At 47.4% G+C, this 26,489-nt stretch overlaps 5 protein-coding genes across 9 annotated transcripts in view; 1 reads left to right on the plus strand and 4 right to left on the minus strand.

Annotated features, from left to right (window-relative positions):
* Positions 1 to 7,930, plus strand: part of LOC117889621 — a 105,546-nt gene extending 97,616 nt beyond the window's left edge. Inside the window, exons 3-7 of the mRNA XM_034794069.1 lie at positions 432 to 1,519; positions 1,595 to 1,855; positions 3,684 to 4,536; positions 4,631 to 5,274; positions 5,342 to 7,930. Of these exons, the coding sequence (XP_034649960.1) occupies positions 432 to 1,519; positions 1,595 to 1,855; positions 3,684 to 4,536; positions 4,631 to 5,274; positions 5,342 to 7,720 (5,225 nt within the window). The 3' untranslated portion in view covers positions 7,721 to 7,930. The remainder of the gene's footprint in view (positions 1 to 431; positions 1,520 to 1,594; positions 1,856 to 3,683; positions 4,537 to 4,630; positions 5,275 to 5,341) is intronic.
* Positions 7,931 to 11,943: 4,013 nt separating this feature from the next.
* Positions 11,944 to 12,433, minus strand: LOC117896782 (ADP-ribose glycohydrolase OARD1-like; the record flags this gene model as incomplete). Its single annotated transcript, XM_034805281.1, has 2 exons — positions 11,944 to 12,136; positions 12,200 to 12,433. Coding segments are annotated over 2 exons (390 nt in total), but the record flags the coding sequence as incomplete, so codon positions are not given.
* A 521-nt stretch (positions 12,434 to 12,954) lies between these two features.
* LOC117901353 lies at positions 12,955 to 16,051 on the minus strand. The gene is made up of 4 exons (XM_034812066.1): positions 15,945 to 16,051; positions 13,885 to 14,058; positions 13,620 to 13,808; positions 12,955 to 13,546 (listed from the first exon to the last, which is right to left on the minus strand). The coding sequence occupies exons 2-4, from the start codon at positions 13,999 to 14,001 to the stop codon at positions 13,367 to 13,369; spliced, it is 486 nt and encodes a 161-aa protein (XP_034667957.1). The 5' UTR covers positions 14,002 to 14,058; positions 15,945 to 16,051; the 3' UTR covers positions 12,955 to 13,366.
* Positions 16,052 to 17,135: 1,084 nt separating this feature from the next.
* On the minus strand, positions 17,136 to 19,610 carry LOC117890693 (hsc70-interacting protein 1-like). The gene is made up of 3 exons (XM_034795691.1): positions 19,374 to 19,610; positions 19,128 to 19,285; positions 17,136 to 19,005 (listed from the first exon to the last, which is right to left on the minus strand). Exons 1-3 carry the CDS (start codon positions 19,550 to 19,552, stop codon positions 18,050 to 18,052), a joined length of 1,293 nt encoding a protein of 430 aa, XP_034651582.1. The 5' UTR covers positions 19,553 to 19,610; the 3' UTR covers positions 17,136 to 18,049.
* Positions 19,611 to 25,104: 5,494 nt separating this feature from the next.
* The window catches only part of LOC117890648 (serine/threonine-protein kinase tousled-like 1), an 84,664-nt gene continuing 83,279 nt past the window's right edge, over positions 25,105 to 26,489 (minus strand). For all 5 annotated transcript variants that reach the window (XM_034795614.1, XM_034795632.1, XM_034795623.1 and 2 more), the window contains 4 exons: positions 26,132 to 26,324; positions 25,864 to 26,069; positions 25,559 to 25,778; positions 25,105 to 25,489 (listed from right to left, as the gene is read on the minus strand). In XM_034795614.1, coding sequence (XP_034651505.1) covers positions 25,229 to 25,489; positions 25,559 to 25,778; positions 25,864 to 26,069; positions 26,132 to 26,324 — 880 coding nt within the window. In that variant the 3' untranslated portion in view covers positions 25,105 to 25,228. The remainder of the gene's footprint in view (positions 25,490 to 25,558; positions 25,779 to 25,863; positions 26,070 to 26,131; positions 26,325 to 26,489) is intronic.

Raw genomic sequence — 26,489 nt, forward strand, 5'->3', positions numbered from 1 at the left:
TGCTGCTGCTGGTCGGGTGGAGTTGTGTGGGAGGTTGCCCCATGGCCACCACTTGACAGTTAGCCCACACTCTGCAGAGCAGCAAAGAACAGGCCAGACACTCATTCGGACTCGCAGTCGCAGTGTTCGAGTGTTGGCCAGAACTTTGGCGCGCGGCTTTTGCACTTTGATCACGGCGAATCCCACGCCGCTGGCGGCAGGCCACGGCATGGCTGCCACGACCAGACATGGCCATGGCCAATTCCTGTTGGCCAACTTCATCTGCATATTGGCCCACAATTGTGGCCCACCACACAATTAACTCACTTACAAAACGTACAATAATTGGCCATTGAATGGCAGCGAACCACCGACCAAACCACTCCAACCGACTCCAGTCTTTCCCATCAATCATTCACAACGCTTTTCGGCTGTTCTTTTGTATCTTTCAGATGAGCATCGCATAAACTCTGGCTCATGGGAGGACACCTTGGACGATCAGCAACACCAGCAGCAGCAGCAGCAGCAGCAGCAGCAGACGTCTTCGTTTATCCACTCGCCGTCGTCGATCAATCCGGGGCACAACGCCAGCATCACCACAGCGCAGCTGCATAGCGCCTTCAGTCGACGCATTGCCGAGCAGCGAGAGCAACGAGAGCAGCAGCAGCAGCAGCAGCAGCGAGAGCAGCGATCCTGCAACAATCTCAGTCTTAAAGGCAGTCCTAGCGGCAGCCAGGACAGCGGCGCCCCCACAATTGCCGGCGGAAGCTTCAGCGCCAACGGTGGCCAGGCTGCCGTTGGTGTTGGCGTTGGCGTTGGGGCGGTCGTGCGCAGCAGCGGCGCCTGCAGCAGCACCAGCAGCGAGCGAGACAACAAATCGCCGAGTCGAGACAGAGAGAGGGAGAGGGAGAGGGAGAGGGAAGCACCAACCGCTAGCCACTCCGACGAGGAGGTATTAACCGAGGAGGAGCAGACCAGCAGCAGCGTGAGTTCTTTAAGCGCCAACAACCAACGCAATTCGCAATTGCGTTCCACCTTCAACAAGGCCAAGCAGCATTTGTCCTTTGACAAATGGCGCACGGCCGGCACCGGCACAGGACCCGCTTCCGGTTCCGGTTCCGGTTCAGGCACTGCATCAGCCGGCACTTCTAGTGGCTCTGGACAAACCCCAGCCCCATCCACGGACAGCAACATGATTATGCGCAGGGCCAGCGCCTGCACGATGCCAGCCACAGGCGGCTCATCGTCGTCATCGCAGCGCGAGGACCTCACGACTCCCGGCGAGTCCCCAGGCGGACGTCTCTCTCGCTGGTTCTCGATACGACGCGGCTCCACGCACCAGTACGATGTGCGCCAGTCGACGGCATCCAGCTTCGATACGCCCGATGCGGCAGCAACGGCAACGGCAACGGCATCGGCGGCTGGCACCACCACCTTGGCAGGATCGCCGAAAATAGTGGCAGGAGCAGCGCTGGACAGCGCCTCGCCCGGCAAGCTTGCCACATTGGGAGCCAGCAAGATGATGCCCGGCGTACCAGAGGTAAGCCCACAGCCCAACAAGCAAGCGAAACGAGATACTAAGAGGAGTCTCTGCCATTTGTGGCTCTGTTTTCAGAATGAAGATGATGAGGGATCCGCTGCGGCAGTGGCCAGCAACCGCTTCGACATGGACATGATGCTGACACCGAGCGGCAGTCGGGCAGTGGCAGCCAACGGGGGGGGCAATGCCCGTACCGCTCACGGCCGTCTCATTGTACCGATGCTGCCACCGGCACCGGCCGGACTCTCGCAGCAGCAGCTCAAGCGGCGACACATTGTGGCGGCCATCGTGCACAGCGAGAACTCGTATGTGGCTACCCTCCAGCGTCTAGTCAATGTGAGTACCACGCTGTCGAAGGGGATCCACAGGATAACAGTAGAACGCATTTACTCGAGGCATAGACAACGGACAGTGTAAATGTTAACTTTTGTAATTTGTAGTCGAAAATCAGAGGACAACAAAATGGTTTAAAGCTCTCTCTTAGTCGTCGTTCTCCAGGCCATTCTGCTGTCTTCTGGTTTTTGTTTTCGGTCCGAAATAGTTTTGTGTGAGAGTGAGAACTGCGACTAGACTTGCGCCACTTCTTCCTGTTGCTTGGAAGAATGTGCTGCCCCTCGGACAAAGCACTCCTTTAAGGAGAAATTGATTGGAGGCACAACGACCAGCGCCGTGTATTCGTCCATCACCTGAGACTCAGTTGAGGACTGCTCTTGAGGCTCTTCCTGTGGAGTCATCTCCTCTGGAAGCTGCTTCTGCTGGCTCTTCTTTGCCAGCCGCTCCTTGAGGCTCTTCTTTTGAGACACCTTCTTGGGGTTCTTCTGTGATGTGTCTTTGATGGCTGCCTCCAGCGGATGCTCCTTCTGATCTCCGCCCAGCAGCACCTCCACCTCCACCTCAATTGCCTGCTGCTCGAGCAGCTTTTCGTCGATTTTCCCACCCATCAAGTTGCAGATCTTTTCGCAATCGATCAAAAGGTTGACTTCGATGGGCACCAGCATGTGGCGCTCGCCCGTGATCGGATCTGTTTGGATTTTGCCCAACTGCTGCTCGTCCTGCGGCCGAATGTGATTGATAAGTGGCCCCAAGGGTGTGGCCTTGGCCCACTTGCTGACCTCCTGCGGATCCGCCCTAGAGAACCTCTCGACCAGAGCATCGTCGCAGCTGGTCACCCAGAACTTGTGCACCTCCGAGGGCTGTATCTGCAGATAACCCTCCTGTTCGCCAGCCTCCACCAGTACCTTGACCTGCCCAAAGGCATCGGCAATCAGTTGCTCCTCTGCTTGATCAGCCATAGTGGAGTATTGCGAATTACAGAGACAAAAACTACTACAGGAATTGAGCTACTTGTGCTCGTAGTGGATGAATTGTTATGACTGGACTGACTGTTAGAGTTGGGAAGCTTGTGGGAATGGGATACTGATTAGATCTGACTTCGAATGGGGTTTCCACTTGCCGGATATGAAGTGTAAAGCAAGGCACGGAGAAGTCCGTTCAGGCAGCGGTGGGCAGGTCCTTGCTACACACAAGACGAGGCGCACACTGATGCTTGGACTCGTGACGCACAAGTGAATGCTGCAGAAGCGAATGCACGGGAACGTAGCAAGGCCATTGCCATGGCCCACCGCTGATCGAGACCCATGCAGTGCATGCCACCCATATTAATCATAGTAGTCGTAGTCCCCGCCCCAACCCCCTATCGTAACCTCTGTAGCACCTGCAATTAATCATTAATCTCATGTCAAATCATTTGATCTCTTTACATGCCATCCATCCTGTTCCCATGCCATGAATCTTCGCCACTAAACTAATCTTCATAACTAACACAAAAACATTCTCCACTAACACTACACCTAACACCTAACACCCACACACTCACACACACACACACACACACACACACGCCACACGCCCAAAGAGTAGTTGCAAAATTAGACCCAAACATAAGAAAAGACAAACAGACAGACAGACCCCAAAAAGCCACACAAAATCACAAAATCAAAACTCACAAAATCACAAATCACAAATCAAGAGCAGATCCTTGAACTCAAGATCCCCCATGGAGTTAGCTTTTGGTAAAACCGAAATATAATTACTCTCCTCTGTAGATCCGCGATAACTAATGCGAATGAATCGCTCTCTCTCTCTCTCTCTCGCTGGGGTTTAGGATTACAAGAAACCCTTGGAGGAGTGCAATCCACCCGTTCTGAATCCAGTGAAGATCGCCACTCTGTTCCATTGCCTGCCGGACATACTGCACTCGCACAAGCTGTTCCGCATCTCGCTGGCTGAGTGCGTGCGCAACTGGGACAGGGACGAGAAGATTGGGGATTGCTTTGTGAGCGCCTTTGGCAAGCCGCAGCTGCTGGAGATCTACTCGGGCTTCATCAACAACTTCTCGGCGGCCATGGAGCTGGCCAAGATGGAGGAGAAGCGCAAGTCCGCGCTGGCCGACTTCTTCAAGGTGAAGCAGATCAGCGCCCACGATCGCCTGTCGTTCTTTGGGCTGATGGTGAAGCCCGTGCAGCGCTTTCCCCAGTTCATATTGTTCCTGCAGGATCTGCTCAAGTACACGCCGCAGGGCCATCACGATCGCATGTCCCTGCAGCTGGCCCTCTCCCAGCTGGAGCTGCTCGCCGAACTGCTGAACGAGAGCAAGCGCGAGGCGGAGCAGTATCAGGCCTTCAAGGAGATGCTCGGCCACATCTCGGGCACCTTCAACACGCGGGCCCTCAGCAGCGTCAGCGTCACCGACGGCGGCGGTCCACGTCCGCGCTACCTTCTGCGCGAGGACAATGTCACCCACATGGAGTTCAACCAGGCCGGCCTGATGGTCAAGTGCAAGCAGCGACGGCTGCTGCTGCTCAACGACAAGGTCATCTGCGTGTCCGTCGCCCCCAAGCAGTCGCACGACTTCGGGGCCACCGAGAAGCTCACCTTCAAGTGGATGTTCCCCGTCAACGATGTCGAGATCGTGGACAACAGCACGTCGGCCACGCTGTCGCGTATTCTCACAGCAGGTGACTACTCGTACATCCACGTACATTCTCTGTGTCGCTAATCCTCGAATCCTTAACTCCTTGCTGTTTGCTTTTTGCTGTTTGCTTTTCGCAGGTCTCAATCGCGGGGGCAGTCTCAAGTCGAACAGCAGCACTGGCGGTGCCACTGGCAGCCCCTATGCCCATGGCACGCTACCGGGCTATGGCGGAGCGGACAGCAGCTCGCCGGCAGCGGCCCTCACCAGCGGTGCCGACAACCTCTGCAGCGAGATGAGCACTCTGATGTACGACTACGAGGTGATCTCGCGCATCCACGATCTGGTGGGTAGCCTCAAAGGCAGCTACAAGGATCTGAATGCGAACACGACACGCACCGTGCTGAATGCCATACAGGGCTCCATTCAGCGCAAGGACGAGGAAATGGCCTGGGTGGACTCGTGCTGTCTGCAGGTGGTCGGACGCCACAAGTCCGGCAAGGAGGAGACCTTCACATTCCAGACACAGAGTCCGCACGTCAAGAAGGAGTGGATCACGGAGCTGCGTCTGGCCCAGCTGGCCCTCGATCCGAACAACTCTCCCGCCTGGGAGCGTAGCGGCTCCCAGCCGGGCCATCCGGCCCTGCAGTCCGCCGATCGCCAGGTGCCGCATCACACACCCGAACAACTGCAGCTACAGGAGGCTATACAGCAGAAGCAGTCGCGCAAGATGCCGCTCTTTGTCAAGGCAATGCCCATCTTCAAGTCACAGCATCAATCCGAGGTGTGTAGCCCAAAGAGAACCCAAGGGAATCTGAATTTACCCATGTTATCCACTATCTTTTCTGCAGGTGCGCTGTGGATGCTACTACAGCATTGCCAACGACACAAAGCAGAGCGGCAATGCGCGACGGCGGCACAAGCAGCTGAACTATCTGTGGATGTGCAGCAGCGATGGCACCTCCTCGCATGTCACCATCTTTGCCCAGCATCCGCAGCAGGCGGGCAACTTGCGGGAGGCGGGTGCCTTCGACCTGCAGGAGACACAAGTGTCGGCACTGGAGTTCATCAAGGGGCTGGACCAGTGGAAGATGCAGCGCGAGGAGCCATCGGCCAGCCTGCTGGGCGATCTCATTTGGATGGGCACCGACAGCCGCAAGCTGTTGATCTACTCGGCCCGCAATCCGGAGCAGGAGGAGCAGCTCGGCAGCTACGCAGTGCCGGGCGCTGTGAAGCGAATTCTGTACCATTTCGATGCCATCTATGTGGCCCTCTCGAATGCCAGCGTCTTGATCTATCGGCGCGCCTTCGACGGGGTCTGGCAGATGCGCGAGCCGCAGCTGATTGCGCTGGGCGAGACGGGTTTCCCCGTGCCCAGTCTGCTGCCGATCAACATGAACATCTACGCCTCGTGCTCGAACCGGGTGTACGTGCTGAACGCCCTCAATGGGGAGCTGCAGCGCAGCTTCGAGGTGCAGCACGGCGCCACCCAGGAGGTGAATCTGATGGCCCACTCGGGCATCGGTCTGTGGATCTCGCTGAAGAACTCCACCGTGCTCTGCCTCTACCACACGGAGACGTTCAAGCATTTGCAGGACATCAACATAGCGTCCAGCGTGCTGCGCCACGATGGCCGGAAGGAGCAGCCGCTGAACAACACCTCTGTCTATGTGACCGCTCTGATGGCCTGCAAGGGCCTCCTGTGGGTGGGCACCAATGTGGGCATTGCCGTCACCATTCCGCTGCCCCGCCTCGAGGGTGTGCCCATCATCAGCGGCGGCATCAACATGTCGTGCCACGCGCACTTTGGGCCGATCACCTTCTTGCTGCCGCTCATCCCGAAGGTGTATCCCACCTACAAGCCGCCGCCCACCGGCCTCACTGTGCCGACAACGGTGCCCAGCATGGGCGATGACCTCCAGCTGCCGGCCATCGATGCCGATCCGAAGCTGGAGATCGACGATTGCTCTGTCGTGCTGCGGCGCGACCTAAACAAGTCCGCGGACAGCTCCTCGGTTCCCTCGGGCTCCATAATGATCCGAGACCTGAGCACGGAGACTGCCGGTGGCGGCGGCGGATGCGGAGGCGACTCGGCCGCTCCCTCGGCTGCCTCCTCGCCGCGCAGCTCCAAGCTGGACAAGCAGGGATCGCTGGACCAGAGCTTCACGGCCAAGATCCGGGCCTCGCTGGCCAATTCGCCGGCTTTCCATCGCAAGCGATTCCGCGATTTGGGCGCCGCCCAGGATGCCAGAATGTCCAAGACTCTACCCAGGGGACATGGCTCGACCGGCGGAGCAGCCGGAGGCGGTGCATCGGGCGCTTCGGGAAGCGCTGGTGGAGGTTCGGCCTCGGGCTCCCAGCACGGCGGGGAGCAGGGCTACTGCGATGTGTACGGACTGTATGGCAAGCTGATTTTCGTGAAGGAGGACTACGATGCCGAGGAGGGGACGCAGGGCAATCTCATGGACATGATGTACGAGGGAATGCGTCGCTCCGACCCCGAACTGGCGGCCATACCCGGCAAGGTGTGCACCCTGGACCGGCGTCTGCGCATGAAGGCCTCGAGGCCGCGCTCCCTCGATCTATCCAACTGGTCCGTGGACTCCAAGTCCTCCAGCCTGTACACGTCGTCGGGCAGCGAGGAGAGCATGGGCATTCGGCTCTTTGGCGGCCGTTCGGTGTCCCGCAACAGCAGCAGCGCCAGCCACAAGACTTCCGGCACTGGCAGCGATCTGGGCAACATTTCCGAGAACGGTCTCATGACCACCGCCGACATTCATCACCATCAGCAGCAGCAGCAGCAGCAGTCCCAGGCACAGCACAGCACTCCCAACAAATCGGAGAACACCTTGGGAGCTGGAGCTGGAGCTGGAGCTGGAACTTCTGCAGGAGCTGGACAGTCATCGGACAAGCCAGCGGCTGCCGTGGCCACACTGAAGCGCAAGCAGAAGCAAAATACGAAGCAGCAGCAGCAGCAGAGCGCCGATGGGCCACGCACCGTGATCACCCTGATGGGGGGACGCGGCTATTGGCGGCACTTGTGGCAGAGCCCGAACGCATCGCCCAGCCACAAGGGTGGCAGTGGTGGCAAGAATGACGCCTCTGGCTCCGGCTGTGGACCGAGCGGCTCCGGTAATGGGGGCGGCGGTGGGGGCTCCTCGCCGTCGAGTCCATCGCTGACGGCCAACTCCAACGATGCCCATATAGTGGTGTGGGAGAAGAAATTATAAAATCAGGAGTTGGTGTGCTGCTGCACCCTACAGCAGCAGCCCCACCAGCACCATCCGCCCCTCACGGAGCTGTGGCGCCGCGTGGGTGAGCAGCAGCAACAGCAGCAGCAGCAGCAGCAGCGGCGGGGACGCGGGCGAGTCCGCTTCCGCGGATCGTTTATGCAGCGTGATCGCAGTGCCGGCAATGAGGGGAATCTCCTACGTCCCAGCACCAGCACGGGCGGTGGATCCGGTGGCATACTGAGCTTCAGCCTGAAGCGCCTCACGAAGCTAAAGCGGGGCGGCAGCTTGAAGGAGTTTTAAAGTGGAGCAACAGCAGCAGCAGCAGCATGGAATGGAACGGGACAGAGTCCTGCGACCACAACCATACAAATAAACCCATAAACACATAACCGCTAACTAACCAGTTTTGGTGTACAATTTAGGCCAATATTAGAGGCACAAAGTCCGCGGCCACATATTACTTGTGTAGTAGAGTTGTTTTCGTGGGTCTCCCCCCTGAAGCTTTGGGGATTCCCCCCAACCAATATCGAATATATTTATTGCAAATATAGCGAATCCTTCTGAACAAACCCCATCCCCCACAATCTCACCCTCCACCCATTATCTGCATTATCCTTTTGGTTTCCTTCTCTCGCTTATTCTCTTTAAACTCTAAAGTAGCCATACGAATGTGTTTTTTTTTTTAGTTTTTAGTTTTTATATACATATATTTAGTATATAACTCTGAATATCCAAATATACACGCGTGTTTTTTTTTTGTCGTTAGTCGTTTAAGATCTACATGTTATATAGCCACTATATAGAGTGCTAAGGAATATATACAATTACAAATACATAAACCCATACACACACACACACATACATATGTATATCTACGATCTACAGATCTACAGATCTAGGCTAAGAAGGGAGCGGCAAAGCCAACAAGCTAAGGGAAATGAGAAATGTTGTCTGTACAAACAATTTGTTGTTAAGGTAGTAGCTTGAAAAGAAAACTTAAAAATGATGAAACGCAAACGAGACGTAAGTTTCTATACGATATACATATATGTATGATATACGACACATATGAGTATAGACTGGCCCCGGATTGTGTGAACGATAGAGAACCGTGCTATAGGAGATGATGGCTGAGAGTGTTTTTTGGAACTGAACTTTTTGAACTGGCGCAAGGCGGGAGGACTCTCCCTCGGTGAGAGTTAATTAGTGGTGTTTTTTTTTTTGGATCATATTATACTCTATATTGTTGTGTAGCGCACTGTGTACTGTGCTTTTGTCCTCTTGTCGTCAGTGTCGTAGTTTTGTTGAAGCATTTCCTTACACAGTTTCATAACGAAATTAGATCTTAGTCCCCCCCTCCACTATGGGGTTATGGGGCAGATACTCTTCTTATATGCATTGGGTGTGCACACGAACCACAGAAACGGCAACAATTTATATAACTCTATGTGTCCACGAATATTTGTAAACGTTTACAACAAACAAAACAAAAACAAATTGAACAAGTAAAAAACAAATGATTTTTTTTTTCAACTAAGGCACTTGGTAATAATATACAACAGAAACAGAAAACAGAAAACAGAAAGGGGAGAAATATCTTAAATATATACAACACATATACAATACTTATATACGATTTACATATACATATATACTTATATACAATACCTACATATACATATGAAACAAAAAGAATATTCTTGTGTGTTTAATAAAAACATATTCATCTGAAGAAAAGAAACAAAACCAAACGAGAATCGAAATTGAATCCGTTGAATCCTGCATGATTTTTGTTTTTTTTGTTTTTTTTTTTTGGTGAATATCTTTGGATATATGATGGTATGTAAGTCAGGCATAATGAAATTATGGAACCTTTTTTGATATCACACACATATGTACATATGTATATGTGCGCTAACGCACCACCCTATATGCATAGTAAAACATCTACATACATCAATATACGCGTATACGCGAAATATATTTACATAAATATCTACAAACACACACAACAAATATTGTATTTACCCCCCGATTTACACCGGGCAACATCGTATACGTATATAGATGGCATATTTATCAGCAAAACGAAACATCAATTGCTTTCTCAGTGTATTAACAACAACAATATTATACGAGTTACATATTTATGCATGCAACAAACAAAGAAAATGTATTAAAAATATTCAAAAAAAATAAACAACATTGATGTGCATTTTTATTTCCGGGTAGCGTACGGATAATGATACCTTTATATGCATGGGTAAAATATCCTTGATTTGATTTTTAAAAGCTTCTGCAGAAGATCTTGCATGCCCATTTGCACCTGTGAGTACAAAGCTGAAGCTGTAGAGTTTTTTTCGGTGGCTCTTCAATGCAATTTTCCCGACCTGCCAGCACACATGCGAGGGTATGACATAGGCGCGAATCCTGAGTCCGAGACAACACCTTGTGGCCTCCAGCTGCTGTGGGGCTAGCTCTAATCTAGTCTCTGTGAACTGGGCGCAAATCAAGACAGACGGACAGACAGACATGGTTATATCGGTCATGATTGGTTGCAAACGCTTCCTCTGTGCGTATAGAATATTTTCCATAACTCATTGACTACCAGATATACATACATATGTGAGTAGTTTATGGGGCGTGATTTGTAGAAAAAACGAGAAGAGACGTGTGAGACGCTTCTTACGCGTCACAACTTTTATACCCGGCACTCAGTACTACATCTGCAACTTAGCGGTTATTTGTCAAATTTTACATTTTTTCTTCATCTGTCATCTACATCAACAACACTACTCACGCCAACACGCTCCTTTAGCTCGCCACCCTCCCCTAGAAACACACACTGCAGAGTCAGGGCAGAGTCGTGGCAGAGGCAGCGGCAGAGACGTGTCAGGGGCAGAGGCCAATAAACTGAAGTATCTTTTGGGGGCTGCTTTTGTTCTCAAAAGTATAGCATACTTTCAGGCTGAAAAGTTCCCAATTACAAAATAGCGTAGGACAGCCATATCCTGCAGTCCTTGTGGTCCTTGATGGACTCAAGCGATACAGGAGACTCGTACCTTCACCAGGAGGCATGCCATGTCCTGATCCGACAGGAAACAGTCGAGTTATAGCGTTGAGGGGGATTATATAGAAAAACAATATTCAAATGGCATTATCCTTAATGTCCTAGCACACGAAGTGATCCGGGACATTTTCCCGATCCCGAGGAGGCGTGACATGTCCTTTTTCGACAGGAAACAGCTGAGCTATAGCCTTGTAGAGATTAAAAAGAAAAAACAACGTGAAAATGGCATTATCCTTAATGTCCTTGCACCCGAACTGGTCGCAAAGGATCCAGGACATTGTGCCGATCACGAGGGGGCGTGGCACATCCTGGACGGACTACAAATAAAGGAGAAAACAACAAAACAAATCTCTCCTGTTATTTTTGTCAAATTTTGACAGTCACCTCTTTGCTCAGTGGCGCCCACGCGATGAAGACGGTCATTTCTGGAACTAAAATAACGTATTTCGAGAATTGGCCGATCTGTGTTGGGACGCCACTGTGAACTTTTGAAATTGCTTCACTGAAATGGCCGAAAACTGGAAAATTTTCAGACCAAGTACCAGGCGAACAGAAGTCAGTAGAAGGTAACTGGTTTCCAACACAGGTCGCCCAACACAGGTCGCCAAGTAACTAAAATGAATTGCGGTTTCATAGCATCCAGATTTTGACACAGTGAAAAACATGGAAACCAGTTACCTTCTGCTGACTTCTGTTCGCCTGGTACTTTGTCTGAAAATTTTCCTGTTTTCGGCCATGTCAGTGGACCAATTTCAAAATTTCACAGTGGCGCCCCAACACAGAGCGGCCAACTCTCGAACTACGATATTTTAGTTCCATAAATGGCCGTAATAATCACGGTGGCGCCACTGTGCTAACTACGTGGTTGGTTCACTACAAGAAAGTGTTTGTTGTACAACAATAACAAAAACATCTTTTTTTTTTTACAACAAATTTTGAGAACAACGACAGAACAGTTTTTTTTTCTTCTTTTCTCCTATATTTGTGGGCCGATCAGAATGTGCCACACCTTTTCGTAATCAGGACAACTTCCCCGATCCTTTTCAATCTCTCTCGCTTCAAGGACATCAAGGATTAAGGACTCAATTGCACATATTTCCCATTCCCATAATAAATACAATTTATGTTAGGTATATGTATGTATATGTATACTTCTTTTATTTGATATCTTCGCCTAGAATTGATTCTTAATTGCTTGGTGGAGGCACAAAGTTGTAGACGACAATCTCCAGCTGCTCCTGCCCGAACACGTACTCCAGAACGCCGCTGACTTTGTCCCATTCCAAGCCATCAATACCGCAACCGATGCGCGGTATGGCCAACTGCTTAACGATGTTCTTGCGCTGCGAAAAGGTTCGAAATGCATAAGCAAAGAATTGATCTAAAAGTTAGCGCAAGCCACTCACCATGTGTTCGCGCATCTGCTCCAGAGATGACTGCAGCGACTCGTATGTTGGTTTTCCCCAGCTTTGTAGCTTCGTCACCAGATAGTAAAAGTAGCGATCATTATCCTTGAGCACAGCCACATCACCGCTGGCCGCCTTCTGGGCACGCAGCTCATCGACCTTGCCGTAGACCTCCTTGAACTTCACAGCTATGCCTGCGCCCATGGCCAAGTCAGCGCCCACGCAATGGGCCAATGTATGTAAATTATTAAGAGAGACATGTTTATTAAGTGATAACATAGAAAATTTTGAAAAATAGCTCGCATAGATCACCAGTAATAATTGTGGCTATAATAATGATCCAATCCCAATTTGGTGATCTGATAGATATGGTCATTCCCTACGGAATTCAAAATTGTAGACTTGGGAGGTTTTCGCCCTTTTGCGGGGGCGGAAGAGGGCGGGGCTCATTTTTGAAATACACTGGTTTCAGTGTGAGCATACAGCAGTCTGGTGCCAAAAATTTGGTGGCTCTAGCTCTTATAGTCTCTGAGAACTAGCCGACAAACAAGACGGACAGACGGACGGACAGACGGACGGACAGACGGACGGACGGACAGACGGACAGACAGACATGGCTCAATCGACTCGGCTATTGATGCTGATCAAGAATATATGTATATACTTTATGGGGTCGGAAACGTTTCCTTCTGTGCGTTACATACAACCGTTATCCGCACAAATACAATATACCCTATTTACTCTTCGAGTACCGGGTATAAAAAATATAGACACACATCTTTATTCGAATACAATAAATGACAAGTTGTTTGGTATAAAAGAAAGTGAGACAAAAAAAGTTATATATATGTATACATATATGTACATACATATATGTAAGTAAAAGTAAGTGTAACTAGCGCCAAAAAACATTTCACAGTACAACAAAGAATCCTTCTCTCGTTCGCGCTCTCGCTCCTGCCTCTATCTATCTCTCTCCTCCTCTATCGGCGTCTCCTTTTCTATGGAAGGATACTACACGGACTCGTATATATGGCATGTGGGAAGCGGCGACGCCGTACAAATGCTTCGAGATTACAGATTCGATTACTACTTGAACACTCGCTGAAGGCGATTTATGAGTTGGTGCGGTAGTGGGACTGCGGGCGGAGTGCTCGCTGATGGCACTTAGATGCCGCGGTAGGACCGATGTGCCAGGAAGGCACTGATGAAGTATAGAACGGCATTGACCAGTCCCAGGATAGCGGCCACCATGTAGCCGTCATGCTTGACGTCGCGCAGGCGAATCAACAGGCAGATGGAGGAGGCCAGGATCAGGATGGCGGCGACACTGTGGTAGATCAGCTCCTGCAATAATGCAAACAACACGAGCCCAATGAAAACATGGCAAAGATCAATGCAGGGACTTGGCAGCACTCACGTAAATCGTCTTGGCGATGATGCCCCCCGTGCTGAGGGAGGTGAGGCAGGCGAGCAGTAAGCAGAACGTCCCTATCATAAACGTGGTGGCCATCAGAAAGTGGAACAGATCCTGCTGTCCAGAGTAAAAGTAGCTGCGGTATCCCTGATAGTTGTAGGCCAGAATGCCCACAATAGCAGCGCCAATGATCTGTTGAAAGACAGGACAGACAGTGGCTCATTAGACACTCAATCCGATGAGCTGTGCTTCGAAGTGGATAACTTACCAGCTCAAAGAGCTTGAGAATTCCCGGAAAGGACTTCAGGTAGCCCGTGTTGAGCACGATGTACGAGGTATTGGTGGTGCTGGTGGTGGTACGTGTAATGGTCACTGAGTGCGACATCTTGGCGTTGATTTCTCTCGGTGGTTTTTACGGGGGGTATCGGTTATAAGGCGGGGTCTGGAAATATTGCATACACATAAGTATTTATCGGTAAAAATATAATTTACAATTCGGAAAATGCTTATTCCCAATCATTAATTAGACAAGATTTTTCCCACATTTACATGGCCAGTTTGTATGGGCAGCTGTTACAGATCGAGCGCCCTTGCCACGCCCATCGATCTGCACAGTTTCAGAATATTTTGGTTTGTTTTTGCATGTGTGTGGGTGTGGGTGTTTTTTTGTATATTTTTGGCCATACATTTGTTGTTGTTTTCTTTTTGGATTTTGTTATTTTTTTTCTGGTCTTTGTCTAATTTTAAAATAATTTTCAATGCCGGCCTCGGCGAAAGCGCCAAAAGCGTTATTGAAACATCGCCAGTGGGGAGAATCGGAGAAAATGTATTTACTTGACACACAGACAACAACCATACACACTCTCCTTCTCCTTCTTCTCCTCCTCCTCCTCGCTCTCCTTATCCGCCGCCAGTTTTAAGGGGATTTGTGCACAGGGTGCGGGCATCTACTTTATATTTCGGTCTAGTGGGAGTGGACACCGTGGATATTGCACATATGTATGTATGTATGTACAACAGTGTTTATGTATTTTCCGATGGGTGACGTCATAAACTGTATGGTCTGCTGCCTTTTGTTCGTTGGGAAAACTGAGAAAAAGCTCCTAGAAATTGGGACACCACATACACACACAACCCCAGTCGAGTGCCTGAGGGGCAAAGAAGGAGATGGACGAGTGTGGGATACAAGGTGGGTTTACTCTTCCCAGAATACCCAAATAGTCGATAGGGAATCGAACAGCAGAGTTTCTCTATTCGTTGGGATGTGTGTTTCGAATGACTCAAATTTCATTTGGGTTGGGGTTGGATGAGAAGGTTGATTACAGACCTTCCTCAAGCTCGCAAAGCGACAATCCGCGACGCATTAATCAAGGCAGGGACGGTGACGCCATCGCATCGAGATCGAGTGACGCAATAACTTACAGTACAGACTGGTCTGACGGGGGGGCCCAGAACCAGAACCGGCCATGATGAGACCAGATGAGATGCTAATCGCATTAATCAATGCGCCAATTCGCAGAGGGAATGCGGCTGGTGGGGATGGTATATTATGGCATGGAATGGTCAAGGGGTGTGGCCGTGTCCATTTCAAAACATTTAGCCCAAAAACCATAAAGAAGAATGCTCGAATGTTGGGAGCATGTTGATTAGGGCACCAACGGATTTCCGCTTGGCAAACGAAATCAAAAGGGACGGCGGGCAGAACGGCATGAGAACGGCTGGTAACGCGCACGAATTGGGGCCTATGATATCATGTCCAAATTATGCATGCAACAACAGCAACAAGTTGTCGGTCGTGCCTAACAAATGAGTTGCCCAAATATCAGCCACTGCCACTGCCACTTTAAGTTATTTGCGTTTTCCGGAAATATCTTCAAATTGTTTGCGCCGACTAACGGTGGCTGCTGCTGCTATCGATTTGGCGATAACTGTCAATCAGTTTGTGGATGGTTGTTTTGTGGGTGTGGAGGGGGTATTGTTTGCTGATAACAGGAGTGGCAGCGGCGCTGCACCGAAGCGCAGAATCGTACTCATGGTATTCCGATTCGGTAAATGATATCATCGGACACACAGAAGCTCCACACCATGATGCAGTTTTATGGCAAACAACAAAATAATCGTAAAAAAAACAACAAAGTAATTTCAATTTAACTGAGTCCGGGAGGGGTGGAGGCTACGCCCCAGAAATTGCCGCGCATTTTTCAAATGTTTCCCCGAAAATATACTTCACTCCACTCGCATATGCCCGACCATATACACATCTATATCTTTCGATGGATGGATATATCTGGGTATACATAAATACTTATTGGGGGATCTTACTCTTACTTTTTGGATACTCGCTGTTCTGCGGGGGCTTTTCGAAATTTCCAATTTATTCTCGGGCTATGTGTTGGCGCGCGCACGTTGAAAACGAAACTGAAAAAGCGTTTCGCTTTTTTGCCAGCAAGCGAGCAGCCCCAGTGCCAGTCGCAGAGCGTCGCAGCCAACGCCGGCTGCGTCGTGTTCGAATGAAAACAAAATCAAGCAGAAGGCTAAAGTGGCAACGGCGACTCGACTGGACGTTGCCCAGTATGTACATGTGTACATATTATTTGTACATGATTAAGAAAATGTAGCCTAGCCCCTGAATCATTCTTACCTTTAACCTCTTTTAACTACCACATTTTAACTTCCTTTGGGTTACATTCCAGGCATTTCTGTTCAAATTCCACGTGGGAAATCTCACCTGAGCGAGCCGCACATACATACATCACGCCTTTCACAACTACAGGGTATTCGTCTTGAAAGCACAACAAGTTGGAAGGCGTCGACCGCATTGACTGGCTGCCTGTCTATCGCTGACGCGCTGACGTCATGATGTCATCGTCGTGTAATCGTCGAACGCTCACCGTTTGCCGCTGGCGAGTCTGTCTATTTGCCTGTCCTCCGGGGCCGGGGCCAGCATTCCCAATAAGTAGTAGTTATGGTTTTCAATGCATTTGTCGGCCTTAAACGCGCCCCCGACACGCACTTCACATTGTAACTGTTCCTTAATGCTCCCCCCACTCCACGCAGAGAGAGAGAGAGAGAGGAGTTGAGCGGACAATTGCACCTATTATTTTCATATGTACGAGCATTCTGAGTCAGCGTTGCCCGATTGCCAATGAGAGTGAGAGAGTGGGTGACGGAGAGAGTGGCCGTGTCAGTGAGAGTAGGTGAAGGCTCTGAAGCAAAGCGAGTGAGAGCAACAAGAGATGTACTGTGGTGTGTGTGTGTGTGTGTGTGCGCTATGAGTAATGCATTGCCTGCGGCGCTAGTTCAAGGAAAACGCGTTGACGATGCGACACCCACTGGCCCCACCGCCTAGTAGCACTTATCATGAGGGAGGGCGGTAGCCAAAATCTGCAATACAGAGAGAACAATTAAATGAGTAATCTAGCAAATGCATACATAGATAGATGTAGATAGGATGGGCCCCTCAGTAGGTTACCATGGACATTAGTCCAGCCGTTAAGGAAATTGAAAGCTTTCTTTTTTGGTTCTCAAATGTTTTATTTCCATTGATCTCGCTGATGAATGTTTGACATGTGAATAGGCGCATGTATATGATGTATTGAATGTGTTTTTGCATATGTATGAGTGTGTTTTTTATGAGTGACTGAATGTGGGCGCATTCCGATGTGGTGGGTGGTTGTATGAGTGCTTGTGGTGGTGGTGTTGGTGTATTGTATGCTAAATGCATTTGCTTAGTTCAATTATTGATCAAATCCTACTTTCAGTACAATTTTGTCTAACAAATCTTGTTTCGTCCTACATCCGTTTGTTTGTTTTTGTTTTTGTTTATGTTTTTGTTTATTCCTTTGTTCATTTTCACCTTCTGCTGCTCTGGCTGTTGCTGTGTGTGTGTGTCGTGTGTGGGAGCAATAATTAAGGCTAATTTATATTATATGTAATTGCTTTCGTTTTGGACTTCTTCCTATCGAGCATTAGTTGAACTAGATCGATCGACAGTTTTTTTGCTTTCTTGTTGTTCCTTTAAAGAATGTGTTGTTGGTCTTGTTGTTGTTGTTGTTGTGTTGTTGTCAATAGGGGAAAGCAATCTATTCGCCCTGTTCATTCTTTAGGTATGGCGGTATGGCATAAGAAAAACTTGTATCAAAACAAAATTAAACTCCGAGCGAGCAGAGCCAGCCAGCGCGAAAGGGCAGCGCTAGCGGCTTGGCATTTCTCATGTGTTGCCATCCTGCTCTGACTCGTGTGTGGTGTGCTGGTGTGTGATTGTATGTGTATATGTGTGTGTCTTCTATGTATTTTGCTGTGTGTGTGTACATATATGCGTGTCTTCCTTCCTTTCATGTTGTTTTTCGATATTTCTGTTTCTGTTTCTGTTTTGGCCGCTACAACACATTCCCCTGCTGCCGCTGCTCCTGCTCCAAAACTGACCTTTGCGCTTAGTCGAGGCCATCGTCGACAAAGTCCGCCGAATCCTTCTTGGTCTTCGGCTCGCTGCTATCACTGGGCGTGTCTTTTTCCTCTTTCTCCTGGCCAAAGGCGGCTCCTGGGCCAAAGGGACCAGCTCCGGTTGGGTCGCCGCCCGGGAACAACTGCTTCATCAAGTTTAAGATCTTCGGGTTGGACACATACTTGGAAATGTTGGCCGGATTAGCGAGAATGTCCTGCATGGCGGCAGCCACCTCAGGGTCCTTCATTAGGCCCAGCATCTCGGCCATTTTAGGACCGCCGGGCATGCCGCCGGGCATGCCCCCAGCGCCGCCCATGTCGGGGAAACCACCGGGGAAACCTCCGGGAAAACCGCCAGGGAAGCCACCAGCAGCTCCGCCTGGAAAACCGCCTGTCGAACCAGCCGAGGCCTTCTGTTTCTCCTGCTCTTTGCGTGCCTTATTCTGGGCACGCAGACGATCCTTGACTTTGCGCTCGGCCTGCTTGCGCTCCTGCTTGACACGATGCTGCTCGATCTTCTTTGCATTTGGGGTGACCTCGCGCAGCCACTCATCGGTCTCCTCGTCAAAGTCCAGCTTGCAAGCCTGGCGTAGATCCTTGGCGGCCTCCTCGAACTGGCCCAAAAGGCGATGGGCGCGACCACGGAACTTGTGGGCGGCCGCCGAGTCGCAGTTCAGCTCAAGGGCCTTATCGCAGTCACGGATGCAGGCATTGGGCTTCTTCAGCTTGAGGAAAGCCTGGCCGCGCTTTGCATAGTAGAGGGCATTGCCTGGATTCAGCTCAATGGCCTTGGTGTAGAGACCGATGGCCTCCTCGAACTTTTGTTCACCGTAGGCCTTGGCGGCCTCGCCGCGCACATCACCGGCCTGGTCCATCTCCTCCTCGGTGACCTCTTTGGCAGAGTCGCCCATGGGCTGGGCCGGGTCAAGGTCTGGCTGTATAACGCCTGCGGAAAGTGTGAGAGGGAATTGGGTTAGAGAGAATGCAAGCTGGCAGGTCACGTGACTCTGCAAAAAAAATACTGTGCCAAATTTTGACATTCGACATTTGCCTGGAATGGCTGCGCACCTTCCATATCCAGCTCAACATCGGACTCGGACTCCGCTGCAGACTCGTCATTTTCGCTAGCATCCGAATCGATGCTGACTCCCTCGGAGTCGGGGGTCGAGACACCAGCACCGGCCGGTTTCGATTTGGCACCGGCATCGCCGCCGAATGGGCATTTTCTGGAAATTTCGATAAGCAACAACAAAAATGTATGTGCAAAAAGTGCGAACATGTGCGAGAGGGGTGGGCGGGGGAAGCACAACTTACCCGCCTGCAGCGGCGTCTGGCATCTTGAAGTCGCCAGCCGGCACCTGGCCGCCAAACTTCTCAATAAAATCCTTGACAAATTTAAGCTGAGGCACATTCAGCACCGTAGGATTCGAGTCCACGAACTCAATGAAGCTCTTCAACTTCACGAGGTCATCCTTTTCCATCGGTGATGCCATTTTTCTTATTTTATTTATATTTTTTCAAGCACTTATTTTCCCAAGAATTTTACGATTTACTTTTTTTTTCTGCTTCTGCTGCTCAGTATGACAGCGGAGTTATCGATAAAATATGCGGTCAGGGCCTCGTAGATATACCAAAATATACTTTTTAATTTTCAAAATATACCGTAAAATATCAACTATATGAACGATATTAGTATTTTCAATTCTCAATTTTAACGTCTATCGATGTCAAGCAATAGTTGAACAGCCAGCCCGATGGTTGATCTATCGATATGGTCGCAAACGAGTATGGAGCGGAGCGATGAACCAAATGACTCATCAATTTTGGCTACTGCCACTGCTAACACTGGTTCCAGTTATTCGGAGTAACTGGCTCGCCATGTATCGCCACTCAAACTGGTTGCAGCAATGGTTCCAACGGAACCAACGTTTCATTCCAGGTTAATTTAATTTAAAAAACAAAATACTCAATAAATCACTACCTTCCCCCTGCCCAACCACCACTAAGAATTTCGCAATCATTTTAGTATTTTTTTATTTTCAATGTTTCGTCTTTTGTTTTTTATTGTTTTTCGGTTTTTGCTTTTTGTTCTCTTTTGTTTTCGTATCTTTTCTCTTTTGTTGGGGAATTAATTTATTAATTACTTTCTTTATGTTTTACTTATTGATTTAGTATCTTCCACTTCCACATCCACTCTCTATCTCTCTGTCTCAGTTGCTCTCTACGTGCTCTCTTATGCTTGCCCTCCCTCTCTTTTTCCATCGAGTTTCCTTCGATTCCCATGGGTGTGGTGTGGCGGTGGTGGTGGAGTCGTTTGGGGGAGAGTGGGATAAGGATTTTCTGGTTGAATGGGAGCCGGAAGCAGGGAACTGGGAGCAGAGGCGGTGGCGGTTGCTTTTTGGGGAGGGGTTCCTGTTCTGAATGCATTCTTCCTCCTTTCGTGTGTCTGCCTCCACCCTTTTTCGTTTAAATAATTTTTTAGCATAACTATTAAATAATTTGTTTATATATATATATATAATATATATATATATGTATATATGTACACATATATGTATATGTATGTATGTTCGGTTTTTGTTTTTTGCTTTTCACGTTTCTCTGCTCTTTTGTTTTCCGTTTCTCTTTCCGTTCAATTTAAGTTGTTTTTATTTAATTATTATAATTGTTATTTAATAAATTACTCAACAAATAATTCAATTGGTTTTCTGTTCTCCTCCAGTGATACATACTGCTTCTGCCGCCTTCATTCTTCATCCTTCGTGCCATCCACTTTCCTTGTTCCCTTCCTTCTGCTACCGCCCATCCTTTCCTTTCCTTCGCTTTGTCTTTGCTCTTGCTTTAAGTATATTTATTTTGATTCGTTTAGTACTATTTAAACACTTAGTAGGTATTTAATTTGTTTAAGCTTATGCCTTTTTCTCTGTCTGTCCGAAGCAAAAAACAAAAATCTCAAAACTAGTGGGGGAGGGAAAGGAAATCAAAAAAAAACATCTGCTTTACGGTTATATTTTTTTCAAACATTTTGCTTGTTTATTTTGTTTCTCTGGTTCTGGTTTCTCTTTTTGCTTCTTCCTTTTGTTGGTTGTGTGTGTTTGTGTGTTTGTGTGTGTGTGGATTGGCTGTGTTCTGGGCATCGAACGGTTTGATCGGCATCGAAGCCCGTCGAGAGTCGATCCGTGGTAATAAAAAATAATGATAATGGTACGCCATATGCAATAATAATCATAATAATAATAATAATAGTCCATTTTAAATATGTATCATTTATAATTTAAAAATGTGCATTTTACAAATATATTATATAGATAGATTCGCGCTCTCTCCCACTCCACAAGCTCCTTCTCCTGCCCCTGCTCATCATCCGCCTCCTCTGATCTGATTCTCACGTCACATCCTCTCTCTACAAATAAAATCAACACTCACACGCATGCAGTTGCAGTCATCAATCATCAATCATCAGCTAAAAGCTAATGCCAACGTTCACGTACACAATCGGAAACAAATCGGCCATTATATAGTAGTCATCATATCGTATCATTATCGCATTTAGGGCAACAAAAAAAAAGACTTACAAACTGATTGATTGGCTAAAATTAAAGGAAAGTACGTACATAACATATACAAATCGGGTCTGAAATGGTATTTCTGGTTTTTGCTTTGCAGCTTCTTCTCTCTTTCTCTCTTTATCTCCACCTTCTCTATAGAACTTTTTGTTCTACATATTTTGTGTTTTTTTTTTGCGGGGTTCCTTTTTTTTAAGTTTTAATTTTAATTAGGCATAAATTATTTATATAAATATTTACAATTCATTTTTTGATACTTTTTTAGGGAGTTTTTGTTGCTTCTACATATTCTGCCTTCTACTTTCTCTTCTGTCCTCCCTGCTATCCTACCCTTCTCTTTTCACACAATATTTCATATTCACTTTAGCGCTCTAAAAACTAATTTCTCTTTCAGCTCCGCTTCTCTTTGAAATCGTCCTCTATTTCTTCCTTTATTTTGCCCTTCGTTGCTTTAGGCCAAACAAAAAAAATGTACTTTCCCAAGGATCGCATATCTCTTCGTGGAAAGAAAGGATTGCTTTCTCTCGATTTTGCAGAGCTTCTTTCTAGTTTTCTCTGGTGTTTTTGTGTGTGGTTTTTATATACCCTACACTCAAAGAGTATGGGGAAATATTGTTATTTTTTTTGCTCTGGCTTTAGGCAGATTTCATATCGGTTTTACATACATATAGATCTATATATTATTGAAACATTTAGCTTGGTAGTTTTTGTTTTTGTTTTTTTGCTGTTTTTATATAATTTTTTCTTTCTTTTATATATATATTATAATTCTATTAATATGCCTTGGATATTAATATTTAATACAATTTTACGCATAGTGCATTACAAATATGGTTTAAAATTAAAAAAAAAAACATTTATATATATATATATATAATTTGTTTGTAATCATATTTATAATTGTTTAATAAAAACTATTACATTAGTTTATGATTTAATTAGAAGTATCATTTTACTTCGGATCGTGTTCACACTTTTCTGGATTTTTATTAATTTCTTAATTTATTTCTGGTATTCCCCCAACATCATCTGTCTACCGTGGCTTCTGCTTTCTCTCTCTCTCTCACCTACTTTTCTGCGATTTCCCATTTTTCCTCTTTCTGTGGCCCTTTTTAAATTCCCAAACCTGAAATAAATAATAAAATGGGGTCCCCTCTGTATATTATTTTATGCTGGCTCTTTTGAAAATTTTGGAATTGCACTCGATTCGGATTCTGTCTAAGTTTGTTATTTTTTAGAGAGTAGGATATCTATATACAATATGTATATGGGGATGCATTTTGGTTTTTTGAGGCGTGTAGTGGGTGTGGCATTCGCTCGATTAAATCAAATTCATTTCGGATTTTGATACAAAACAAACGAGAATATGATTTATAGGGATGATTCCAATTCTCGAAGGTAAGGAAAACACCCCCTATATATCTCATCCACAATTTGGATAGTTAAAATCATTAATTAAGGTAAAAGAGTTTGAGTTATAGAGATGTTAAAATAAGGATTCAATTATGGCTTTAAAAGTTAAAGTTAAGGCATCAAAATAAACAGTCTGCGATGTCCGTCTGTCTGTCTGTCCGTCTGTCTGTCTGTCGGTGTGCTGTGTCTGTTCGTGTTATGTGATAATGTTTGATGGTAGAACAAACAAACAAAACCCAAAAAACAATGCAATCACTTGTCTCTGTCTGTCTCCTTTCCTTTTTTTCTGGTATTCTATTATCTTCTCTCCTCTCTTCTTCGATACTGTGGGCTTATGCTAATTATCTATTTTCTTTTCTTTATTGGGGGGTTGGAGTTCTTTTTTGTTTTTTTGGATTTGTGTATCATGTATTGTTACTATTTTGTAATACAAAGAAAAAATTGTCAACCCTCTTTCTTCTTGCTCGTTTCTCCTGTTGTGCCATCTCTTGGGAATCGTTTGACTTCTACACTCTTCTCGTCTCTCTGTGTGTGTTTGTGTATATTTTTGATGCCACCCTACTTACTAATTTACATTTATTATTAGCTTTTTTGTTTATTATAATTATATAGTAATTATTCTGATTGGTATTTTATAGTTAACAAAAAAAAAGTGTGTTTATAGCAGCCTTTATAAACAATCTTCCTCGCAAGCACTATGCTTGTCTCTCTCTCTCTCTCTCTTTCTCGAATCCTTCATCGTCTCCTATTTTCCTTACTTATCCTCTCTCATTTTTTGCTCTGCTCTGCTCTGTTACTGTGCTCTCCCCATCTACTCCTTTTACTGCTTTCCTGTGGTTTCTAGCCAAGACTTTGCTTTGCTCTGCTTCGCTTTCTCCTTCTTTTCTGTTGTTTTCTGCACTGCTCTGCTCTGCTCTCTCGCTTTTGTCGGTTCTTGCTGCTTTCTTTCTTTCCCTTTCTTTTGTTTTTTGCTTTACGCTTGTTTATCACATTTAATATATCTATATATATATATGTAGATATATATATATATATGTATATTTATATATAGTTTCTTTATATTAAGTTTTTTGTTTTGTTTTGTTTTTGCTTTTGCATTTTGCAGTTGTTTTTTTTTTTTTTTTTTTTTTTTTTTTGCGACTCTCTGGAAATATTTTTGGGAAGGATGAACCCTTCTCCTTCTGTTGCTGTTCCTGTCGTTCCTTCTTCCGTTTACTGTTTTGTTTTGAATAGTCGTAATTTCTCCATCGCAGCAGCAACAACAAAGCATTGCATTGGCAGTGTGACATGACGGCACAAGCAGCAGCCTCTCCCATCCAATCCTCTCCTTCTTTCCTGTCTGTCTGTCTGTCGGTCTGTTCCTCTTTACAGCAGCTCTTGCTGCAGCAGCAGCATCTGTTGTTGCTGCTGCAACTGGGCCTGCTGCTGCAACTGCTGCTGCTGCCATCGCTTATATTTGCCCTGATAGGCGCGCGGTGATGTCGCCTCAGCGCCGGTACTTGTACCCATGCCCGTACTTGTACCCGTATTCGTGCCCGTACCCGTACATGTTGTTGTACTCATCAATCCCAGTCCCAGGCCCATGCCCGTTGTCATCGATGTGGAGGTGCATGTGGCATTGGCCACCACTGCTGACATGCCCGCCGGCAGCGTTTGCTTTGTGTTTGTGGTATAGTGGCCGCCGCCTGCATCCATCACAGTCTCGTAGCAATATGCCGCCGCATCGAGCAGCGAAGCCGCATAGTTGCTGCTGCTACAGTTCAGTAGCTGATGATGTTGTTGGGGTTGTTGTTGATGTTGCTGTTGTTGGAGTTGTTGTTGATGGTGGAGCTGATGCTGATTGTGGAGATAGTTGCTATGATGGTGGCTGTGGTGGCTGTGATGATGATGATGATGATGGTGATGATGATGCTGCTGCTGCTGCTGCTGTTGCTGTAATTGCAGCTGTAATGTATTCGCTACTGGTAGTACTGGTGCTAGTGCTGCAAGTGACTGCGGCTGCTGTTGCTGTTGATTCTGCTGCTGCTGCTGCTGCTTTTGCAGTTGCAGCTGTTGCAACTGTTGCTGCTGCTGCTGCTGCTGCTGTTGCTGTTGCTGTTGTGCGGCTGTGGCTGTGGCTGTGGCGGCTGCTGCTGCTGCTGCTGCGGCGGCGGCGGCGAATTATGAATTGGAATTGCGTTTAGTTGGCAGCTAGGATGAGCTGGACTGATTCATATTTCCAAACATGTGGGCTGAGAACGATGTCTGGCCGGTTGAATTGGCCTGCGATGTCGATGACTGCTGCTGCTGTTGTTGCTGCTGCTGCTGTTGCTGCTGCTGTGCCTGCTGCTGTTGATTGAGTGAGCCCCTACCGTGCTTCGGTATCGGTGGCTGGATATACTCATGCCTGGCCAATGCAAACACATCCATGCGATCCTCCTTACGATATGCCAAACAGCCACGTATGAAGCTCTGTGCAACGAGAGGCAGAAGATGTTATTTTAAATGTTAAGCTTCAGCAAAAAACCATTCTATAATTACCTTTGCCTCGTTCGAAACGGTTGGCTTATTGGAGAACTGCACTTCGGTGGCTTTCAGTATGGTATTCTCCTCTAGGATTGTGGCCTGCGATTGATTATGACCGAAGGGCTTCTTGCCATACAGACACTGATAGAATATCACACCGACACTCCATACATCCACTTTCGATGAGATTTTTGGTGGATTTTTGCCCACAACAAAACATTCGGGTGGCAGATACCTAACAGAGTCACAAGATACAAATACAAATGAGTATTCGAGTCCATTAAAAGACAACAAAGGGAGTAATGGGAGAGATTACTTACCAATATGTGCCCGCTCCCTGGGAGGTTAGATCCATGCCATGATCTGGATTATAGTTCTCATCATCCATCACCTTGGAGAGGCCAAAATCGGTGATCTTGATCTCGCCACAGACATTGCCCTCCGTCAGCAGTATATTGCCAGGCTTCAGATCGTAATGGATAACCGGTGGCTTAATCTCATTCAGATACTTGAGTGCAGATACAACCTACAAGACACGCAAGATGCAATACTCCTCCTCCTCCTCCAAAAAAACACACTGCAACTCACCTGCATTATTATCGAGCGTGCTTCACGCTCGGGTATAGTCTTATGTTGCTTCAGATAAAAGTCTAGATCATGGCCATCGCAATACTCGAGTACGGTGCAAAACGAATTCGCATCAATCTCAAACACATCATAGAGCTTCACGACGCGCGGATGATCCAATGCCTTGTGAATGTTGTATTCCCGCAAGGCGTGTCTAATGGGGGATTAACAGAACATTACGAGAGACACATTAGTATTTGGTTGTAAATGGCCCGGTTCCCCCTTTCCACCACTCAATTTCTGTTGCTCCATTCATTCCCCTATGTCCCTTTCACTTATGGGAAGTCTCAACGTTCGTTTACCCTTTCGAAAATATCTT

The sequence above is a fragment of the Drosophila subobscura genome, chromosome A (assembly GCF_008121235.1).
Source record: "Drosophila subobscura isolate 14011-0131.10 chromosome A, UCBerk_Dsub_1.0, whole genome shotgun sequence".
In the NCBI taxonomy this organism is placed as follows: Eukaryota; Metazoa; Arthropoda; class Insecta; order Diptera; family Drosophilidae; genus Drosophila; species Drosophila subobscura.